Source organism: Natrix helvetica (genome assembly GCF_964273705.1).
Source record: "Natrix helvetica genome assembly, chromosome: 1".
Classification (NCBI taxonomy): Eukaryota; Metazoa; Chordata; class Lepidosauria; order Squamata; family Natricidae; genus Natrix; species Natrix helvetica.
The window spans coordinates 362,623,403-362,646,699 of NC_138548.1; the positions used below are offsets into that span (position 1 = coordinate 362,623,403).

The 23,297-nt window shown below is 41.6% G+C and overlaps 1 protein-coding gene across 1 annotated transcript in view; it reads right to left on the reverse strand.

Moving 5' to 3' along the window:
• LOC309382498 (extracellular calcium-sensing receptor-like) overlaps positions 1-15,158 on the reverse strand; it is a gene marked incomplete at its 3' end in the record, with an annotated part of 28,537 nt that extends 13,379 nt beyond the window's left edge. The window contains exons 1-3 of the mRNA XM_081934072.1: positions 14,918-15,158; positions 12,278-12,490; positions 11,532-11,658 (exon numbers count right to left, since the gene is read on the reverse strand). Of these exons, the coding sequence (XP_081790198.1) occupies positions 11,532-11,658; positions 12,278-12,490; positions 14,918-15,055 (478 nt within the window). The 5' untranslated portion in view covers positions 15,056-15,158. The remainder of the gene's footprint in view (positions 1-11,531; positions 11,659-12,277; positions 12,491-14,917) is intronic.
• Between the last annotated feature and the right edge of the window lie 8,139 nt (positions 15,159-23,297).

The window sequence follows — 23,297 nt, forward strand, 5'->3', positions numbered from 1 at the left end:
GATTTGGACAGAGACAAACTGAGCTTCAGCTGCAGAGGAGAAAATGACACATTCAAGAGCCCAGCCTATGTCTGTCCCAAGACCTGTGCCACACAAAGCATGACCCGAAGCATTTATTCTCTTCTGGTGGAAATCCTCTTCTATCCAGTCTAATTTTTGATGTTTAAATGAAAAACAGTCACTGGAGAAGTTGCAGAAGAGGTCTCAATGATTGGGATGATGATGATAATTACAGTGAGAAGCAACTTCTCCTCTGGGGACCCTGAACTTTGTGTGTAGAATCAGGAAGTTGCAGATGTAGGAAAAAAGCCTGTTTCCTGATGCCAACATATTGATCCATAACAATCATGCCGTAAATTGTTTGTAAGCTACTGTTGTCCCCAAAACTGGGCTCTTGCTTGATGTCGAAGCTGATAAGTCATTGGATACAAGGTGTGATAAAGAATTATTTGGTACCAAGATATAAGGACCATGGTCTGAAAGCTAACCAAGGGCCAAGATTAAATGGTCTCCTTCAACTTTTTGCCCTTCCCCTAATAATGAATGCAGAACAGATAATATTGATTGGTTATTTGGATTTCAGCACCCTAAACCCTTACGCTTGTTATGCTAAATAGCTAAATGTCATGTCAATCCTTTTTCACCCCAGGGCATGGGTATACAATACAATACAATACAATACAATACAATACAATACAATACAATACAATACAATACAATACAATAGTAGAGTTGGAAGGGACCTTGGAGGTCTTCTAGTCCAACCCCCTGCCTAGGCAGGAAACCCTATACCATTTCAGACAAATAGCTATCCAACATCTTCTTAAAGACTTCCAGTGTTGGGGCATTCACAACTTTTGGAGGCAAGCTGTTCCACTGATTAATTGTTCTAACTGTCAGGAAATTTCACCTCAGTTCTAAGTTGCTTCTCTCCTTGATTAGTTTCCACCCATTGCTTCTTGTTCTACCCTCAGGTGCCTTGGAGAATAGTTTCACTCCGTCTTCTTTATGGCAACCCCTGAGATATTGGAACAATGCTATCATGTCTCCCTTAGTCATTCTTTCTCTTAAGCTAAACATGCCCAGTTCCTGCAACCGTTCTTCATATGTTTTAGTCTCCAGTCCCCTAATCATCTTTGTTGCTCTTCTCTGCACTCTTTCTAGAATCTCCACATCTTTTTTACATCGTGGCGACCAGAACTGAATGCAGTATTCCAAGTGTGGCCTTACCAAGGCATTATAAAGTGGTATTTACACTTCACGTGATCTTGATTCTATCCCTCTGTTGATGCAGCCTAGGACTGTGTTGGCTTTTTTGGCAGCTGCTGCACACTGCTGGCTCATATATAAATGGTTGTCCACTAGGACTCCAAGATCCCTTACACAGTTACTACTGTTGAGCAAGGTACCATCTATACTGTACCTGTGCATTTCATTTTTGTTGCCTAAATGTAGAACCTTACTCTTTTCACCATTGAATTTCATTTTATTAGATAGTGCCCAATGTTCAAGTTTGTCAAGATCCTTCTGTATCTTAAGCCTATCTTCTGGAGTGTTGGCTATTCCTGCCAGCTTGGTGTCATCTGCAAATTTGATGAGATCCCCATTTATTCCCTCATCCAAATCATTGATGAAGATGTTGAAAAGTACTGGGCCCAAAACAGAGCCTTGGGGTACTCCACTGCATGCCTCCCTCCATGTAGATGCAGTTCCATTGAGGACTACACGTTGAGTGCGGTTGGTCAGCCAGTTACGAATCCATCTGGTGGTGATGCTGTCTAACCCACATTCTTCTACTTTATCTAGTAGTAGGTTATGGTCTACCTTATCAAAAGCCTTATTGAAGTCCAAGTAAACTATATCGACGGCATTCCTCTGGTCCACTAATTTTCCTCACTCTCATGTCCATTCAGTCTATACTTAGGTCTTATGACCCTTCCTCTGATCCACAGGGTTACATCTGTATATACATTCCAACATCTGATCCTTCACTGCCCAGAGTCACTGAGAGTGAGTGGGCAGCCATATAAATCCTCTAAATAAACCAGTAAATGTATAATAATAAGATGGCAACTACCAAGTTTGTTCTAAGCTGGGATGATCAACTGCAGAAAGTTGCATGAAATTGATTTTTTATTCTTCAACCAAGAGTGATGACAGTTGTAATTAGGGGAGCGGCCATAAATTCCTCTCTATCCAGCACACCTTATACACATTAACATCAGTCCCTCCTTTACAACACCGTCCCCAACACCTTCTGCTGTCCCAGCCATTCAATTCCCTCCTAAACGTCATTCCGTAAGAGGAACTTCCTTCCTTCGTTGTTTTCTGAGAATATATTTATTTACGGAGAAGCCATCCTTAGAATAACAGAGTTGGAAGGGACCTTGGAGGTCTTCTAGCTGTCAGGCCTGCAGCCAAATTCCTTTTGGATCTTTAGCCTGCCACACTTTCTATTATTCTATTATGCCTCTTCAATTGTGGAAATATGGGAGGGGGGATTGTACCAGTGGTGGGTTTCAAAGTTTTTTAGAACCTATTCTGTAGGTGTGGCCTATTTTGTGGGTATGGTTTGATGGTCATGTGACCGGGTGGGAGGGGCCAACTTGCAAAATGTGGTGAAACACATTTAACAACGCTCTTGCTTACTAACCAAAATTTTGGGCTCAATTGTGATCATAAGTTCTTTCTTTCTCTTTCTTTCTTTTCTTTCTTTTCTTTCTTTTCTTTCTTTTCTTTCTTTTCTTTCTTTTCTTTCTTTTCTTTCTTTTCTTTCTTTTCTTTCTTTTCTTTCTTTCTTTTTTCCTTCCCTTCCTCCCTCTTTCTTTCTTTCCTTCTCTTTCTTTCTTTCTTTCTTTCTTTCTTCCTTCTTTCCTTCTTTCCTTCTTTCCTTTCCTTTCCTTTCTTTCTTTCTTTCTTCCTTCTTTCTTGTGTCTCTCTCTCTCCAACTTTCTTTCTTTCTTTCCTTCCTTCCTTTCTTTCTTTCTTCTGTCTCTCTCCCCCTTTCTTTCTTTCTTTCTTTCTTTCTTTCCTTCTTTCCTTACTCTTCCTCTTCCTTCCTTCCTTCTTTCCTTCTTGTGTCTCTCTCCCCCACTTTCTTTCCTTTCTTTCTTTCTTTCTTTCTTTCTTTCTTTCTTTCTTTCTTTCTTTCTTTCTTTCTTTCTTTCTTCCTTCCTTCCTTCCTTCCTTCTTTCTTGTGTCTCTCTCTCCAACTTTCTTTCTCTTTCCTAGTTTCTCTTTCTATCTTTGTCTCTCTCTTTGTCTCTCTCTTTCCTTCCTTCCGTTCTTTCTCTCATACTCTTTCTCTTTCTATCTCTCTGCCCCCCCCCCCCCATACACACATGTACCTTCCAGTTGGTGAAAAAATCTGTTTTGCCAGCTGGGAGGCTGGCAAAGAAGCCTTGTTTTCCCTGCTGCCCGGAGCCAACTTCCTCGAGAGTTAGCTTTGGGGATGGCCAGCCTCTCCCACCACTGCACCCTTCACTCGCCTTCCACCTGGAGGCTCTATCGGCAGTCGCCTCCCAACAGGCGCTCGGGAGAGATGTGCAAATGCCCACGAGCTTCCCGAGGAGGACACTGGACACCGGGGAGTGGTGGTGGTGTCAGCTTTTTCTGCTGCTGCTGCTCCCAGTACCACAGACATCTCGGAGAGCATTAAGTTGCAGGTATACCGATTCCAGCAGCCGCGTTTTGCCTTGAAACGTGCTGACCCGGCAACCTGAAGGGGACATTCTCTCAGCAGCTACTCTCTCAGGTAACTTTCTCCTTTGCCGCACAAGGAAGTGAATCAGTGGTGGGTTTCAAAATTTTTTAGAACCTATTCTGTAGGTGTGACCTGTTTTGTGGGAGTGTCTTGCAGTCATGTGACTGGGTGGGCATGGCCACGTTGGAAAATGCGGTGAAACTCACTTAACAACGCTCTTGCTTAGCAACCAAAATTTTGGGCTCGATTGTGATCATGTTCCCTCCCTCTCTCCCTCCCTCCCTCCTTTCTTGTGTCTCTCTCCCCCACTTATTTTCTTTATTCCTTCCTTCCTTCCTTCCTTCCTTCCTTCCTTCCTTCCTTCCTTCCTTCCTTCCTTCTTGTCTCTCTCTCTTTCTAACTTTCTTTCCTTCTCTTTCTCATCCTTTCTCTCTCTCTCTCTCTCTCTCTCGCTCTCTCTCTCTCTTTCACACACACACCAATTCCCTCATGTCTGCCACTGACAACTGTCAAAGAGAACGAAGAACTTCTGTCTTGGGAAGGGGTTGGACTAGATTACCTCCATGTTCCCTTGCATTCCTCTGTGTTCTCTATCTCATTTATTCACAAACAGCCCCATTCACTTTAAAGTTGGTCGCAAACTCCACTCACCCTGTGCATGTCCTGGTCCCACCCAAGGAGGTGAGCTGTGGGGTGGGGGAAAGATAGGAGTCTGTGGCTCCACGTTGTCACGCCTGTAGTTATGTTTCTTTTAAGATCATTGACCTGCCACACGTTCTATTAATTTTCTATGTGTTTCATTAGTGTAGTAGTTGGGAGGGGGGAATAGAAAGGGGTAGATTTATGGAATGTATTGTTGTCATTCTTTTATAGAAGCTCAAGGTCATCTTTTGTCTCCGCACCTCGACACCTGACCGGAAGCTGAGGGGTGTAGATGCCAGCGTGGAAGATGATGATTGGAACATGTGATGGATTTGTGGGTGTGAGGATAGATCATGAACTTTCAACTGGGTGGAATTCCAGGAAGAAGATCAGAGTTGGAATTCCATAGATGTGCTAACTTGCCTATATGATTAAATTGGAACTTTAAGGATGATTCTGCCTTGGTCTCTGATTGATTTCATACATGGTATTTAGAACACTGACATACGTCATTTGATCTTCTTCCCTGCTTCGGGTCTGCGGGTGGGAGGTGTTGCTGCTAAGGTGGCGTGGTGTTGCCAGTGGAGGCGGGTAAATCGGGGAGCTACCCGCTACACACAGCAAGCCAAGGAACACTAGCCCCCGCTGCCACCAGACACCCCACGCTGCCATCACTCGCTCCCCATCAGGTCTTTGGCTGGGCACGCAGAGGGGGCATGGTGACAGTGAGGGCAGCCGAGCGGGGCAGCATTTTGGTGGGCAAAGAAGAGCTGAGCTGAGGGGGAAAAAAGCTTTGCCGGATGAGAGAGTGGGGTGGGTCGCTCCATGGTGGGAGCCTTTTATTATTTTTTTCTGTTCCCTTCATGAGAGTCATGCCAACAGCAGCGGTAGCAGGAGGAGCAAAAGCATGCGCTCCCATTCTGGCCTGCCTGAGGAACAGGAGGGGAGTTTGGCTTTTTAAAAAGCCCTGCGTGGAACTCCTCTCCTGTTCCTTCATTTGCTGTTTGAACAGCCACATTAGGTGCACTGCCTTGTCTTTCACAGCCCCCTCATTTCCAATTGGGGTGGGGCCCATGGAAAGGGGCAGAAAAGATGGATTTCTTCTCCCCCCCAATTGGAAGGGAGGCGGCTGTCAAAGCAAGGGAGCGTGCCCCACATGGCTTGTTCAAAGAGAAGAATTAACAGGAGGGGAGTTTGGCTGTTTAAAAAGCCCTGCGTGGAACTCATCTCTTGTTCCTTCATTTGCTGTTTGAACAGCCACGTGGGGCGTGCTGCCTTATCATTCACAGTCCCCATATTTCCAATTGGGGTGAGGATCCATGGAGAGCGGCAGAAAAGATCGATTTCTTCTTCCACACCAAATTGGAAATGAGGCTGCTGTCAAAGCAAGGGAGCGTGCCCCACATGGCTTGTTCAAATAGAAGAAGAATTAACAGGAAGGGAGGATTCATTGGACCAGCCAATGGGTGCACGCTGCTCTCTCCTCTGACAGCCACCTCATTTCAATTAAGGGGGTGGGGAATCAATGCGATTTCCTACCTCTGCATCGATTCCCCACTCTCCCTCCGCGCGCCTCCAATAAAAATCTTCTAGAAGGTTTCTGCTGGCAGGTGAGCAGGGGGAGGGGCAGGCCAGGGGAGGGACCATTCTGGTACTGGAACCCTGGAAGCCCCGGTATGGGAAGACAGGCTAAATTCTTTCAACTGGTACGCACGTACCTGTAGCGATCATGTTTAAAGTTGCTAGCTGCCACAAAGCCTGCTCAAGGTTTTGCTTTGCAACATTTCTATGCAACATTCTTCTGTAAAATCTTTTTGTAACATGTGAACAAGCTTGCCCGGTAACAAGTATACGTAACAAGTGAACAAAGCCTGCCCAGTAACAAGTGTTTTAACCAATCATGTAATAACACGCTGTAAGACAGAAACCTTTTGTATGATTTTAATAAATACCGTCTCAATCGGCCAGCCGGGGTCTTTTGATCTTGCTGAGCTGGTTGATGCGTTGCAACACATCATGGAGTCCGTACTTCCTTGGCAGTATCAGGCCCGCCTAACCTAGGCGCACCCCAGCTGGGGTCCCATAGCCGAGCTCAGTCAGGCTCACCTCTGCAGGGGTTTCGATGCCTAGCTCCGGCTCACCTTTGCAAGGGTCCACACTCAAAGCAGACGAGGTCACCGTGTGGCAGCCAGCCACACATTCACTCTCACGTACCGGACAGAACCAGCTGAAACCCACCTCTGAAGTGAAGCCAACTTTATTTATTTATTTGTTTGGTTGGTTCCCAGACCATGAGAGGCAATCCAATGGTGCTTTTTGTGCCCCTGGTGACCCATTTTGTTGCTTGTGTCTCGCCCAGCGGCTGTCACTTGAGAAAATCCAGCTGATTTTCTCCCAAGAAGAAGCTGCTGCCGCAAGCACTGAGGAACCTCCTGCTCCAACCTCCCCTGCCCTACTACATTAAGATACCCACACTTCCCATTCCCAATAGAAGCATGCAGGCCAAGTGAGTGAGCAAACACATGAGGCCCCCCCGTTGATCTGAGGGGAGCCAGGAATAGCCAAACTGCGCCCAGCTGTCCTTACTCCCTCCCGGCTAAGGGGGGAGCACCTGAGACGCCACTTGGAGAATGTCCCTTTCGGGTTGCCAGGACAGCAAGTTTCAAGGCAAAATGCAGCTGCTGGAATCACCTCATTTCCATTTGAGGGGGTGGGGAAATCCATGCAGAGAAAGGAAAAACATGGATTTCTTCCCCCCGAATTGGAAACGAGGCAGCTGTCAAAGAGAAGGATGGGGCAAGCCTGGTGTGGACAGGTGGGGTGAGCGAGCAAGCGAGTGGTGACTGGGCAGGCAGGGGGAGTGAGCAAGGGGACAGGCAATTAGAGGGAGTGTGGCCTCTGGAAGAACAGGTACAGGAAGACACACTAAATTTCACGAACGGGTACAGGCGTACCGGTGCGTACTAACTGAAACCCACCCCTGGATTGTACGGAGTTAGATGCTATGTAGCCTAAACAGAATTCCTTTCTGAGAGCCAAGGTCATCATTTGTCTCTGCACCTCTGCACCTAACCGGAACTGGATGGGTGGAACAGCCAACATGGAAATGGAAGATTGGACAATTTGATGGACTCATGGATGTGGGGCAAGTTTTTGAACTTTCAATGGGGTGGGGAAAACTGGGAGCCTTTCAGATTCAGGTTTTCCCAGATATGCCAACATGGCTCTCTTAATAAATTGGAACTTTGAGCAATACTTTGGCTTGGACTCTGATTAAATATTGGATGCTATTTGGAACGCTGACACCAGTCAACCACCTGATCTCACTTCCCTGAATAAGCTACTTTCAAGGCTTCTGAAGAGTGAAATGTAAGAAGGCCAGCAAAACATAGGAAAGAAACATAGTGAGATATACTTTCTGATTCTTGATAAGAATGCAAATAACATTCTTTCTAACTATTTTACCAACTTGAGAGAAAGAACAGTGAATGGCATTGCTGTTTCCTTCTTTTTAATTTTTATTTTTCTTACTGTAAATACTAAAATAAAAGAATGAAAAAAAGAGAGAGAAAGAGCTAAAGGATGCCAGACTGATGAAGCAGCATTGTGTCCTTGTGAAGCAAGCCACATTCCCTGTCCTAAGTGCATTGTGACATCACACATGCCCCAAATGGGTGGAGCTTGCAGCGTGACCTTGTGATGACGCATGTGTCATTCTGATAGCACATGTGAGGCTAAGATAGTGGGAGTAACTACAAATTCCCAGTTTAAGGTGATGACAAGGAGGAAAATGGAAGGGAAGGAAGCTGGAATTCTTTCTGACTGAATGGAGGCTGCGGAGAAGGAACAAATCACGAGAAAGAAAGGAACACCAATCCCAGTTAAAGCTGTTGCAACATCACATCATCCTGATTAATCCCCCCCCCCCCGGTCCCACCTGTAATATCCAGACCTCAGAGGAATGAAAATACTGAGTCACAAAGAACCATGAAAGACCTTCCTAACTAACTTTGAAGGAACCAGCCATGTTTTCAGCACTCCAAAGCCCAGGTTGTAGCTCACATGTGTCCACTCTGGAAAGTTTCCTAAATCAAATATAGATTAAGCTGAGTGATGAGAAATGGGATGACAACCAGCAGTTTTAAAGATGTGAACATTAATCATTCACTTATGTATTGTTTGATGTTATTTTTGTTTAATATATCTATTAGCTAATCTGAGTGTTCTGAGGACAAGGAGGACAACAAATAGTTTAAAATACAAAGAGTAATTATTAATCGTTTATTTAATGTTTGAGATTATTTTAGATTTTAATTTGATTAATCTTACACTAATATTTTTATTAGCTTTGATTTCAAATCTCCAATTGTCAATTAAATGAAAAGGAAGCATACAAGTCAATAACGATTTCAATAAATAATTGAATGATACAAATCTAAGAAACAATTTATTTATCATTTTCCTATTTTTATCATTAAATGTTCCTTAGTGTTTAGCTCTGGCCGGAGGAGGATAATGTAACACTTGGGGAAGAAGATGCAACACAGCAGTCCAGCCCCAGAGGTCAAGATGGAGAAGATTTGAACAGCCACCATGTATTTTCCTTTGGTGCTCAGGTAGGTGGGCAGAAAGGAGACCCAGACACTGCAGAAGACCAGCATGCTGAAGGTGATCAGCTTGGCTTCGTTGAAGGCTCCTGGCAGATTCCTGGCTAGGAAAGCTACAGTGAAGCAAATGGCAGCTAGGAACCCCATGTATCCGAGGACAACATAAAACATGGTGACTGAACCTTCATTGCATTGAAGGATGATCACTTCTGGCTGTGAGTGCAGATCAGAATCAGGAAATGGAGGAGAAACTCCCAACCACATGACACAGATGAAAATTTGAACACCAGAACAAGAAAGGATGATGGAGTTCGCCAAGCTCTTCCCCAACCATCTTCTCACACTGTTCCCCGGTTTTGTTGCCAGAAAGGCCAGCACCACTGTGATTGTTTTAGCTAACACAGAAGATACGGCTACTGAGAAGACAATGCTGAACACTGTTTGTCGGAGAAGACAGGTGGCTTTCCTTGGTCGTCCAATGAAGAAAATGGAGGACAAGAAGCAGAGTATGAGGGAGACCAGGAGAATGAAGGAGAGGTCTCTGTTGTTGGCTTTAACAATGGGAGTTTCTAGATATTTAATGAATATGATTAAAACAAGGCTTGTGGTTAAGAATAAGAGTAGCGAAAAAGAGACCAGGATGAAGCCCAGATGTTCCTCAAAGGACAGGAAGCTTATTCTTTTGGGGATACATTGGACTCTGTCCTCATTTGGATATTGATCGTTAGGGCACTTGGTGCATTTTTCAGTATCTGAGAAAACAGAAAGTACGATTTCTTTTCTATCTCTTGTCATGTTTCAATAAATACCCTCTTTGGATGAGAGATGATGCATGACCAATGATACTGAGAGACTGGAAATCCATGGAAAACGATTAAACTATGTAACATTTGTCTGGTTGCCTATCTCAAATCGATTTACTGCAGCTTAAAGCCCATGAAAAAATCCCCAATGTATACAACAACAAATACAGCAACAAAATTGAAAAACTCAAAGAAATATCTGGCACTACAGTCATCCCTCACTGAGGCAACACACAACAGTCTTATTCTGAATTGACCTCAGATAATCCCAATGGATCGAAGAAGAACCAGATCTTATAAATCTTGTCATGTTTCAATGAATATCTTTTTTGGATGACCGATGATACTGAGAGACGGGAAAGCCATAGAAAATGGTTAAAATAAATAACATTTGTCTGGTTGCCCATCTTAAACCAGTTTAGTGCAGCTGAAAGCCCAACAAAAAACCCCAAATATATACAACAACAAAACCAATAACAAAATTCTGCCCGCCTCTAAAAATAATACCTGGCAGCACTGTTACATTTCCCTACTTTTCCCCACTAGGTTTATTTATTAAAATATTTTTTAAAAAAACGATTTCCCATTTCCAAATCCCAAAGCTGGTCTCAGAACATTATAATAAAATATAAATTTGTATGTTTGTCTATCTTAAACCAAATTAGTGCAGCTTAAAACCCAACCAAAAGCAACAACAACAACCCAATGTATACAATATATTGCCGGGTGCCGTCCAATAGGCAATGCCAGCGGGCGACGCCCAGGAGTAGGGCCTTCTCGGTGATGGGCCCGACCCTCTGGAATGACCTCCCCCCGGATATCAGAACTACCACCGACCTCCGCTCCTTCCGTAAGAAGCTTAAAACCCACCTGTTCAATTTAGCCGGCCTGGCCTAATACCAACTTTAGTCCCTCAAGTCTGTATTTTTAAATTTTTAGGGGTATGCTTTTTAATTGATTTTAACTTTTATTATTCTGTACAGTTGAATTTAGGTTTAATTCGTTTTTAAGGGAATGTCTTTAAGGGTATCTATCTTTTGTACCTGTTTTTTTAATGAGATGCCTGTACACAGACCCAAGTCCCTTCGGGGAGTGGGGGCGGTCTATAAATTTTGAAAATAAATAAAAAATAAATAAATACAACAACAAATACATCAAAAAACTAAAACTCCCAACAGAAATGCCTGGCACCACACTCATCCCCCACTGAGGCAACACACCACATTCTTATCCTGAACTGTCCTCAGCTAATCTCAATGGCTGGAAGAAGAACCAGGTCTTCAAAATTTAGGAGAATGGAGGCCTCCTGAAATTTAAAGGGGAAGGTGTTTCATAGAATAGTAATTACAACACAAAATGCTGCCTTCCAATTATCCACAAGTTAGCAATGTTTTATCAAAGCATCATAGCATGTCCATTATATACATTATATATTGTGGGACAAAGCAGACTTCCTCAGGAGGAGTTAGTCCCACTGATACTCTGGTTCTAAGCAAATTTAGCTTTAATTGAATTGCAGTTGGAAAGACAGTGGGAGTCTAAGGAGCTGACATAATTGGGGTGAATATAGGGAAACTCAGCAAAGTGCATGATATTGCCTTCTGGATCATGAGTACAGTCTAGGTAGTCTTCAGCAGCAACCCTACGCAGAATACATTAAAGTATATTATGAATGCTATTCAGTGCACAGGAAGTAACCAAAGCATGACGAAGGCATCCTAAATCCAGGAGGAATGATCTGGATGATCCAGCAACCTTTCCACCAGTATCACCCACCTTCTTGAATGGAGATGGTCCCTTCTGGACAAGGAACACAGTCATAGCAGCAAACTGGCTTTTCTTCCTGAGCCTGCTTAAAAAATCCAGGGTGACAACTTTCCACACATTTGGACTGAGGCAGAGACTAAGCAGAAAAAGAAAAAAAAATGACAAAAAATGTGTTAGGAGTCACCATCTGTGCAAAATTGTGGTTGGCGTGAATATTAGACAAATAGTTTCGGAGCTTCACTTAGATAAATATGAAATCTCTTTCAAGTTCCAAATGTTTGTAAGGAGATCGAAAATATGGCAAAAATTATTATTAGTTATATTTGGAGCCTCCTATTTGCCCCAAGAGATTAAAGTAGTAACTATAAATTTAAACAATGTCAGGGTTCCAAATAGCATCCTCAAATAAATAATGATCTGAGGCTTGTGCTTCCTCAAAATTCCAATGAATTAATAGCTTCCAGGCCTGACCCAGTTGCATTCAGGAAGAAGAAAGGCCATGCTTTGTGTCCTGAAAAATCATCACTTGGAATTCCTTACTGGGTATGGCTGAATCATCTTAAAATAGTGCTCCATGCTCCAGCATCTAAAGGACACTTGGGCAATTGTACTAAAGCCTTCAAAGCCATCTAAGAAAACCATGAGGGTTCTGCTGCCCACACTCAACTCTTAGTGAAGGTGACTAGGCTTAGGCTACCTTAAATATGTTTTATGGCTTTGGAAAACAGAAACAGACACAAATATATATCACATACCTTGTTGAGCAACTTTAGACGAGACAGAGCATCTTGGTTGAAAATCAGCCTCTGGCTTTCAAAACTCCCCATTTGCAGTTCGGGGGGATTCTTGTTTGAAAGAATCACCCAGCTCAGGATCTCCAGATCTGCTCTCATGTCTCCATTTTGGTCCACATACAATCTATCCAGTGAAACATTGTAAATCTCCTTCTTGTCCAGAAAGGGATGGAACTAGGATTAAAATATCCACAAATATTTAAAGCAGAAAGCCTGGTTTCTTAGTCTATAGGGCTTCAATCTTTCTAATACAGTTGTCTAACTTTCAAATACTCTTAGTTGAGAGAACAACTGTTTTCCGTATCTTGGAAAATGGTAAGCAAAGGTACAAGAGCAGGCCACAAAAAAAAATAATCAAAAAAGAAATAAAAAGATTATTCACAATCTCCTTGAAAACAACAGATTGATTAGCAAAAAGCATTCAGTTTTCAAGAAGAAAGTTGCCAGGTTAATCTTCCCCCAGGTAGAACAAATGAAAAACTTGGCCAGATGAGGAAATTATACTTTTAAGTTTAAAATACAACTTGATGGTTTACAAAAAAAATTGGGTGGAAAAAAAAAACCTGACTGAAATTAAAAGACAGAAAGATAGACAAGTAAAAAGTTTTTCACCTGGAAGAAATGAGAGGCAAGAGAAGAAGGATTATGATTATACCAGACTTGATAAATATATTTGTGAGAATGATTGCAAAATAATAGCAGATTACAAAGCGAATGAGACTTAGCAGTGTGATGCTCATGGAAAGAAGGCAAATGACTCCATGAGTTTCTCAGAAGTAAATGTTCTGGTATGGAAAGATCCCAAACTCAAAGATGACTAGGGGACTGGAGACTAAAACATATGAAGAAGAGTTGCAGGAATTGAATCCGTCTAGTTTAATGAAAAGAAGGAATAGAGGAGACATGATAGCAGTTTTCCAATATCTCAGTGGCTGCCAAAAAGAAGAGGGGTTTTTAGGAATATACATCAGGGTTTGCTGTATTCCTGGGAAAAGCTCTAATTGGATGGTGGTCTATTAGACAAAAACATTTAAGTCTATCAACTATGGAGGCTGAATTCTCATGTTTGTCATTATCATGTACGATTTGGTCTGTTATAAACAACTCCTACTTGATAATGGGGATTGACATACTAGAGGCTATTGTTGTTTATGATGACAATCAAGCAGCAATTCAGATGGCATCCAGTCTTGCTGTAAAAACTAGGTCAAAACACACTGATCTAAGATATCTAAATGTATGGCAAAGTGTGAATGGTAAATTAGTGTCATTGAAGTACTGCATGTCTGAATGTAACATTGCAGATCATTTTACTAAGGCCCAAGGTAATATAAAGCATAAATGTTGTTGCGAGGAATATGGCTTAAGATTGTAAGATTGTAAGAGCCAGAATCACTGTAAGACTCTGATCTGCTCTGAGGGTTTTGGAAGCTGGCTGTTAGAAGTGCTGTATAGTGATAAGCATGGGCTATTGTAAGTTTGTGTGCCGGACTGTTTGTATGATTATGGACTGTGTTACTTGGATTATCCCATAACTGAAAGACGTTGATGACTGACTGTCTTATCCATGTATGACTTGGACTGTTTGATGGACTCTGATACATCTATTTCCACGACAGTAAACACCTTTTTTTAAACTGCACTGTCTCTGTATGCTGGTTTCTGTGTTCTCCAACAAAACTCTCACAACGCTTCTCTGAACACGCTCGCTCTCCCAACGGGGAGCTTTCCTAACAGGGGGTCCAACTAGTCTCCAAAGCACCTGAAGCCAGGACAAGAAACAAAGGATGGAAACTGTTAGATATTTGCATAAACTGCTGTAGTATCCACTCAGGTCCGCCGTTTAGGCGGGAACAAGGGTTACTCTGATTGGTCGGGAGGTCTGCCAGCTCCCCATAAAAGGGGAGCTGCACGACCCCGTATTCAGCTGGAACGGATCTACTTGACTAATAAAGAACTGTTGTCACGATCGTCTGGAGTCTGTCCTCTCCTTGCCCGAATCTAACAGAAACTAAAGCAACTTAGAACTAAGGAGAAATCTCCTGATAGTTAGAACAATTAAACAATGGAACAACTTGCCTCCAGAAGTTGTGAATGTTCCAATACCAGACCTTTTAAAGGAGAAGTTGGACTAAGCAGGGGGTTGGACTAAAAGACCTCCAAGATCCCTTCCAACCAGGTTATTCCATTCTATTCTATTCTGTTCTATTCTATTCCATTCTATGGATCAGGTGATTTTGCAAGCATCATGTCTGGGGAAGACATTGGAGAAAATTTGGATCAAATTTTGGGAAGGACAATGCAGCCAAGGAAGAGATCAAAGAGGTGCACTTAGCCTTGAGGAAAGATAACAAAATGAGCCATTTTGTTATACAGGAGGTGAAAATCAGAAGGTATCTGGGAGCACCTGTTCAAAACCTGTTAGTTGGACAAGAGAAGATACAACAATGATCCAATAACCGAAAGATGTTACACAGAACCTCCGGAGCAACTAGATTAGCCAAATCTGTCGTTGATAGGTTGTGATGGTCCTTCTCCTTCTCCTTTGAATTGCTTCTCCAAAGGAATTAAGTTTAAGGGATCATTGTCAGGACTCCATACCTGCCATGGCTGAAGCCTTGGAGCTTGCAAACTCCCTTTGTTCTCCTTCAGTCTCCTCCTGGATCTGGAGGAGTATGCAGCATTCAAGATGTGGCCCAGAGTCTTAACAATATTGTAATTTTTAATCGAAATTGGCATTTGGATCTGGTTCGAGTCCTCTTTGGTCTGCAGTGGTGCTTTCTGGGTGCATCTTCTCCGACCTTTGATAGAAATGATGTTCTTTGAAAAAGAGCAGTGAAAAGACTGATCTTTAAATTGGTGATGTAGAAAGAAAGGGGTTTTTATGACATCATCCTTTGGCATTTTTTTCCTCATCATATTAAAGGTCCAGAAACTATGGACAAATTTGAAAATTATGCTCCTTCGGATTGTCAGATATGACATAACTGCTAAGATCCAGACTTTTCCTTCAATGGGTCTTGGCAAACTCATAAGTTTTAAGAAGAAAGGAAGAACTATCTCACCAAGGGCAACATATTCCATGAAGTAAACATAGACATTGACTTGCCTCCACTTAGAGATGGCATCTCCGAGGAGTTCTTTATCTTCAGTCATTGAGAATTTTTGTGATAGAACAACACAAATTCCATTCTTGACAAGCATAGGAGTAAAAGTCCTCATGAAATTCTCTCCCTCATCTGTATCTGAAGTAAAGACACCAATCAAGGTCCATCTGAAATGCAGGAGCAGCTGGACAATTTCTGAGTAGTGGAACCCTATTTTGGGAAGCGTCTGGTGGAAAAAAGGGAACTGACTTTTATCACTGAGAGTCTCTGAAACAATTCTACCACTGATCTGTAAAAGCAATGAAAAGTGCTACGTTATATTTGGGATCACATTAAGTCCAAAATATTAGCTCTTAATAAAACTAAGTTTCTTCTTATGAACATATTAAAGTATCTTATTGATGATTAGTCATTAGGCCATATCAAGATACAGAATATAAAACATAAAACATTAATAAAGCCATACACAAAAATTGAAAAGATGAAAGAATCACGTAAAAAAGAATAAGAACAAAGAATAACTCAACGTGTAGTCCTCAATGGAACTGCATCTACATGGAGGGAAGTATGCAGTGGAGTACCCCAAGGCTCTGTTTTAGGCCCAGTACTCTTCAACATCTTCATCAATGATTTGGATTAGGGAACAAATGGGGAACTTATCAAATTTGCAGATGACACCAAGCTGGCAGGAATAGCCAACACTCCAGAAGATAGGCTTAAGATACAGAAGGATCTTCACAAACTTGAACATTGGGCACTATCTAATAAAATGAAATTCAATGGTGAAAAGAGTAAGGTTCTACATTTAGGCAACAAAAATGGAATGCACAGGTACAGTATAGGTGGTACCTTGCTCAGTAGTAGTAACTGTGAAAGGGATCTTGGAGTCCTAGTGGACAACCATTTAAATATGAGCCAGCAGTGTGCAGCAGCTGCCAAAAAAGCCAACACAGTCCTAGGCTGCATCAACAGAGGGATAGAATCAAGATCACGTGAAGTATTAATACCACTTTATAATGCCTTGGTAAGGCCACACTTGGAATACTGCATTCAGTTCTGGTCGCCACGATGTAAAAAAGATGTGGAGACTCTAGAAAGAGTACAGAGAAGAGCAACAAAGATGATTAGGGGACTGGAGACTAAAACATAAGAAGAAATGTTGCAGGAACTGGGTATGTCTAGCTTAAGAGAAAGAAGGACTAGGGGAGACATGATAGCAGTGTTCCAATATCTCAGAGGTTGCCACAAAGAAGAGGGAGTCAAACTATTCTCCAAAGCACCTGAGGGTAGAACAAGAAGCAATGGGTGGAAACTAATCAAGGAGAGAAGCAACTTAGAACTGAGGAGAAACTTCCTGACAGTTAGAACAATTAATCAGTATAACAGCTTGCCTCCAGAAGTTGTGAATGCCCCAACAATGGAAGTCTTTAAGAAGATGTTGGATAGCCATCTGTCTGAAATGGTATAGGGTTTCCTGCCTAGGCAGGGGTTGGACTAGAAGACCTCCAAGGTCCCTTCCAACTCTACTATTGTATTGTATTGTATTGAATCCAAATAATAAACCCTAGAATCCGCCATCATTAAACTTGATCATCAAATTAAGATGCATATCTTAATTGTTTGGTTTAAATAAGGGACCATAATTAATAGAATTTTTAAAGTTCAGAACACACAGAAAATATGTCCTTTTAATGAAAGGATCCCAGTGCATCATTCATTGAATATGCAGTCCAAGATACTGATCTCACTCTTATACAATTGATATTCAAATAATAGATGTATTATGTCTTTTATTTCCTGAACTCCACAAATAGAAGTCTCTTCTTTTCATTAAATGTTCCATATTTAACCACTGTGTCCAGCTGCTCAAATTTTACTCAAGTAAATACCACCCTAAGATGTTTTGGCACTTCTGCAATGAAATATGTGGCAATTTGGAAGGAACATTTCTAGTGGCTCCTCCATTTCAGAGTGCCAGCCTTACTAAGGATAGTTGTATTTTTTCTTTGGTTTGATAGCTCATATAATTTCTTCAGCAACCTTTTAGCTTGGTTTCCACTCATACATGAGACAAGGAGTCCACAGTTATTTATATATTTATTTATAAAATTCAAGAGGTCTTTAATTTTCTTTGTTCTACAAAATAGAATCTTGGGAATCTGTTATTTTAACGTAGCTTTATTTTTAATCTAATAATTTCCCTGATATTTGGCAATGAACAAATTGCATAAATTTCCAGTTCAGCTCTGAGGGCAGAAACTGAAGTCATTTGAAACCAAGATGCTTCTCAGATACTGTAATTGGGTTTCTTTCAGCAGTAATATATACATTAAGTACCAAAGTTCAGGTTGACATGAGACCATGAGGGTAATCTGTGTGGGCATCACGGGGGATCAACTTATTTTCCAAAGCACCAGAAGGCAAGATAAGAAACAATGGATGGAAAATACTCGAGGAGAGAAGAAACCTGGAATTGATTGATTGATTGATTTTACATCTTTGGGACCTTTCATTAGTTCTGGTAAGTTGTTAATGTCTATACTAAATAAAAATGGTCTATCCTATAAAAACAGTACTCTAAAAACATTTTAGGAACACAAGTTTAATAGATAAAAAATGGTAAGTGAGCACAAGTAGACCCTAAACAAGGTCAAATCACCAGGACAAGATTACACCCCCGAAGGAACTGGCAGACATGATCTCAGAAACACAGAACTATTTCTTTCAAAGATCCTGAAGCACCAGGGAACTATCAGAAAACTTAAAACTTTAAAAGGGTGTAAAATACATCCAGAAAACCTTGGACCTATCAGGCTGGCTTCAATATATGGGAAGATTCTGGAAAAGATTATCAAGCAATTAATCAGCAAACATCTAGAAACAAAGTCATAACCAAAAACCAACATGGGTTTGTCAGAACCTGATAATGCCAGACTAATCTTATTGCATTCTTTGCACTTCTTGACAAAGTGACAAAAATAATGGAATAGGGGAATGTTGTCGATACAATTTACTTGGGCTTCTGTAAGGCATCTGATAAATTAGACTACAACCTGCTACTTGATAAGGTAGAAAAATGTGGTTTAGATACCATCACCACCACATGGATTCATAACTGGCTGACCAGCTGTACTCAACATGGAGTCCTCACTGGAACTTCATCTATATGGAGGGAAGTATGTAGTGTCATATCCCAAGACTTTGGCTTAGGTTCAGTATTCTTCAATATCTTCATCAATGATTTGGATAAGAGAATAGGTGGGGAAATCATCAAATTTGCAGATGACACCTAGTTGGCAGGAATAGCCAACACTCCAGAAAATAGACTGAAGATATTGAAGGATCTTTGCAAACTTGGGCTATGTCTAACAAAATGAAATTCAGTGTATGGTTCTACATGTAGGCAAGATAAACCAAATGTACAGGTCTAGCATAGGTGGCACATGGCTCAATAGTAGCAACTGTGAAAGGGATCTTGGAGTTCTAGTGGACAATCTCTTAAACATGAGTGAGGAGCTGTTCTGCAGCTGCCAAAAAAGTCAATTCTGGGCTGCATTAAGAGAGGGACTGAACCTAGAACTAAGAAGAAATTTCCTGACAGAACATGTAATCATTAGAACAGCTTTGTTCAGAGGTTGTGAATGCTCCAACACTGGAGGTTTTTAAGAAGAGATTGGATAACCATTTGTCTTCAAACCTTTAGGGTTCATGCCTGAGCACCAGGTTGGACTAGAAGACCTCCAAGGTCCCTTCCAATTCTTTTATTCTGTATTTTGTAATGTTAGTGGTCCCATTAGATGTATAGTTTTTATCAATTATAATTAAAATAATAGATGTGAATCTTTATTCTGGATATGATTATGTACAAAATATGATTTTTTCGTTATTTCGACATGGTCCTTTTGTAAAGAGGGCTCCTTGATTGGATATAAAGCCCGTCCTCCCCTGCACATGTTGCAGCAGAAACCTCCCCAAAATGGAGATGGTGTCACAAGAGGATATGTTTGGATGTATCGCTCAGTTAACAGATAGAGAAATTCACACAAACCTGTGGGACTTTGTAAGGGGCCACTAATGTTGATATCTGGATGGAGGTGTCATCAAAAGCACTATCAAGAAGAGCCAAAAGGTTGTCCTTCCTTCCACAGCTGTAGTTAGGAACATTGGCTTCACCAGTAGACACCATGTCCAGCAAGGCCTCTGAAGTGACAAGTATGTTCAATAAGCTGTCGTGGATGTTGTAGCCAAGTGTGAGATTGTGCAGGACCTGGAGATTCTTGTTCAGCATTTCAATGGTACCAATGAATCGTATGATATTTTCATGATTAAAAGGTGAAAGACTGTAAATAAAAAGTTGAAGTTTCATCTCCTGAAGCCTACTGAGTTTTAAGCCAACACTGATGCAAACCAAAAAATAAATCATAGTCCCCCATTGCCAGGTGATTTTTATGACTATTGAGAAGATGGGATGGAGACCCTTTTTTACCAGGTTTAATATACAAATAAATCAACAAATATACAATTGTGTGTATTAGCGCTAATTTTCATTTTCTCAATAACAAGGATACAAAATCATCCAATCATTAAAGTAATTCATAAGAGATCAAGAAAACAAGTTTTTAAAAATCTCTATTCTTATAACACCAATCCCTGAATATCAACGAGCACTTATAAAAATGAAGAAATAAGTAGGACAGAGCAAAAGCAACAATTTCAATAAGCTATTTTAAACAAAAATCAGTACTCAAGTGATGAACTCTTGACTGATTTGGGAGGGGAAAATAATTTGAACTTATATCAGAGTTTTCCCGCCCTGTCTTTGGATTTGAATCTCTTCCACAAAATAAGAAACAAGAGGGAAGCCTTGGAAATCAAATGATTCTGGAAATCAGACCATTTCTCCAATTTAGGAACAAGTGTAATAAGAATAAAAGAGTGTTAGAACTTCAAATGGAGAGAATAGAACTCCATCACACAGTATGACTTACGAATGACTAGAAGGAGCCACATTAAAGGGCAAGTTTTCAAGTGGCAATTTTGCTGCGGTGATAATGATACTAATGGCATGGTCTCCTGGACTGTAATAGCTCCATGGTCTTTTTCTGTCCTCCAAATTCAACGGGCACTTCATTCTAAGCTTCCCAGAGCCTGGTTGGGACACCAGTAGCATCCAAAGCAGAAGCAAAAGATTCATAAGGTTCAATCAATATCCTTCACACTTCTAAAGAGCAAGAAGAGTTAGAGGAATTCTAAGAGGGAGAGAAACAAGATCATGTGAAATGCTAGTACTACTTTACAAAGCACATATGGAATACTGCAACCACATTTTACATTTATTGTCACAATAGAAAAAAAGATGGTGAGACGCTGGAAAGAGTGCAGAAAAGAGCAACAAAGATAAAGAGGGGACTGGAGGCTAAAACATGTAAGAAGAGTTGCAGGAATTGGATATGTTTAGTCTAGTGAAAAGAAGGAGTGGGGCTTGCACGATAGTTGTTAGAACGTTTGAGGGGTTGCCACAAAGAAGAGGGGGTCACCCTATTCTCCAAAGCACCAGAAGGCAAGGCGAAAAACAAGCAATGGAAAATCATCAAGGAGAGAAGCAATTAGAGCTAAGGAGAAATTTCCTGATAGTTAGAACAATTGATCAGAGGACCAACGTGCCTCCAGAAGTTGTGGATACTCCAACAATGGAAATTTTTAAGAATAAACCGAATAACCATTTGTCTAAAATGGTATAGGATTTCCTGCTTGAGCAGAGGGTTGGACTAGAAGACCTCCAAGATCCCTTCCAACTGGATTATTCTATGTTCTATGGCAATCTCAGAAGATGGAAATGACAGTGCCTTCCTGATTTGGACAGAGACAAACTGAGCTTCAGCTGCAAAGGAGAAAACGACACATTCAAGAGCCCAGCCTATGTCTGTCCCAAGACCTGTGCCACACAGAGCATGACACGAAGCATTTGTTCTCTTCTGTTGGAAATTCCCTTCTATTCAGTCTAATTTTTGATGTTTAAATGAAAAACAATCACTGGAGAAGTTGCAGAAGAGGTCTCAATGATTGGGATGATGATGATAATTACAGTGAGAAGTAACTTCTCCTCTGGGGACCCTGAACTTTATGTGTAGAGTAAGGAAGTTGCAGATGTAGGAAAAAAGCCTGTTTCCTCATGCCAACATATTGATCCATAACAATCATATCGTAAATTGTTTGTAAGCTACTGTTTCCCCCAAAACTGGGCTCTTGCTTGATGTCGAAGCCGATACGTCATTGGATACAAGGTGTGATACAGAATTATTTGGTACCAAGATATAAGGACCATGGTCTGAAAGATAACCAAGGGCCAAGATTAAATGGTCTCCTTCAACCTTTTGCCCTTCCCCTAATAATGAATGCAGAACAGATAATATTGATTGGTTATTTAGATTTCAGCGCCCTAAACCCTTACGCTTGTTATGCTTAATAGCTAAATGTGATGTCAATCCTTTTTCACCCCAGGTCATGGGTATCTTGCAAAGTGTGCCAGCGATGTGGTTTTGGGTTTTTTTTTCTTATAAGTGAGCTATTCTTATTTCTAATGTCCTGGCTAGTAACAGGTAAGGTGCTTAATTCTGACTTGCTACGAATGTGCGTCTCCCCCTTCCGATTGCAGAGGAGAATAAAAGAACAGTTTTGTCAGCATCCCTACTCCCCCGCGAACCCCCTCCTTCCACAGAGAAAAGTAAAATCAGTTTTAAGTCTTTGTCTGACGCTGCACTCCCACTCCCCCAGGACCCCCACATCCTTCCGCAGTGAAAGAGGACAGGAAGGAGCAAAGTTCTTAATTGTCAAGGCAAAGAAAAGAAGAAAAGAGAAAATGTTTTATCAGAATTCATATTCCTCACTCTTGTGTCCATTCAGTCTATACCTAGGTCTTATCTCCACGTATGACCCTTCCTCTGATCCACATGGCCTCATCTGTATATACATTCCAACATCTGATCCTTCACTGCCCAGAGTCACTGAGGGTGAGTGGGCAGCCATATAAATCCTCTAAATAAAGCAGTAAATGTATAATAATAAGATGGCAACTACCAAGTTTGTTCTAAGCTGGGATGATCAACTGCAGGAAGTTATTATTCTTCAACCAAGAGTGATGACAGTTGTAATTAGGGGAGCGGCCATAAGTTGCTCTCTATCCAGCACGCCTTTTACACATTAACATCAGTCCCTCCTTTACACCGTCCCCAACAACGTCTCCTGTCCCGGCCATCCAACTCCCTCCTAACCGTCATTCCATAAGAGGAACTTCCTTCCTTTGTTTTCTGAGAATATATTTATTTACTGAGAAGCCATCCTTAGAATAACATCTCTGTTACTGCCGATGATATGGACAGGTTGCATGGGCGACTGAGAGCCACTACATGTTTATTGGACCCGTGTCCCTCCTGGCTCATACTGGCATCCTGGGAGGTCACACGAGGCTGGCTCCAGGAGTTAGTCAACGCTTCCTTGAGAGAGGGGTTCTTGCCGGCTGTCTTAAAAGAGGCGGTGGTGAGACCCCTACTCAAGAAGCCTTCCCTGGACCCAGCTATGTTAACTAACTATTGTCCTGTCTCCAACCTTTGCTTTTTGGCGAAGGTTGTTGAGAGTGTGGTGGCACAACAGTTCCCACGCCACTTGGAGGAAATTGATTATCTAGACCCGCACCAGTCCGGTTTCCAGCCCGGTCACAGCACGGAGACGGCTTTGGTCGTGTTGGTGGATGATCTCTGGAGGGCCAGAGATGGGGGTTGCTCCTCCATCTTGGTCCTATTAGACCTCTCGGCTGCTTTTGATACCATTGACCATGGTATCCTATTGCGTCGTCTGGAGGGGTTGGGGGTGAGAGG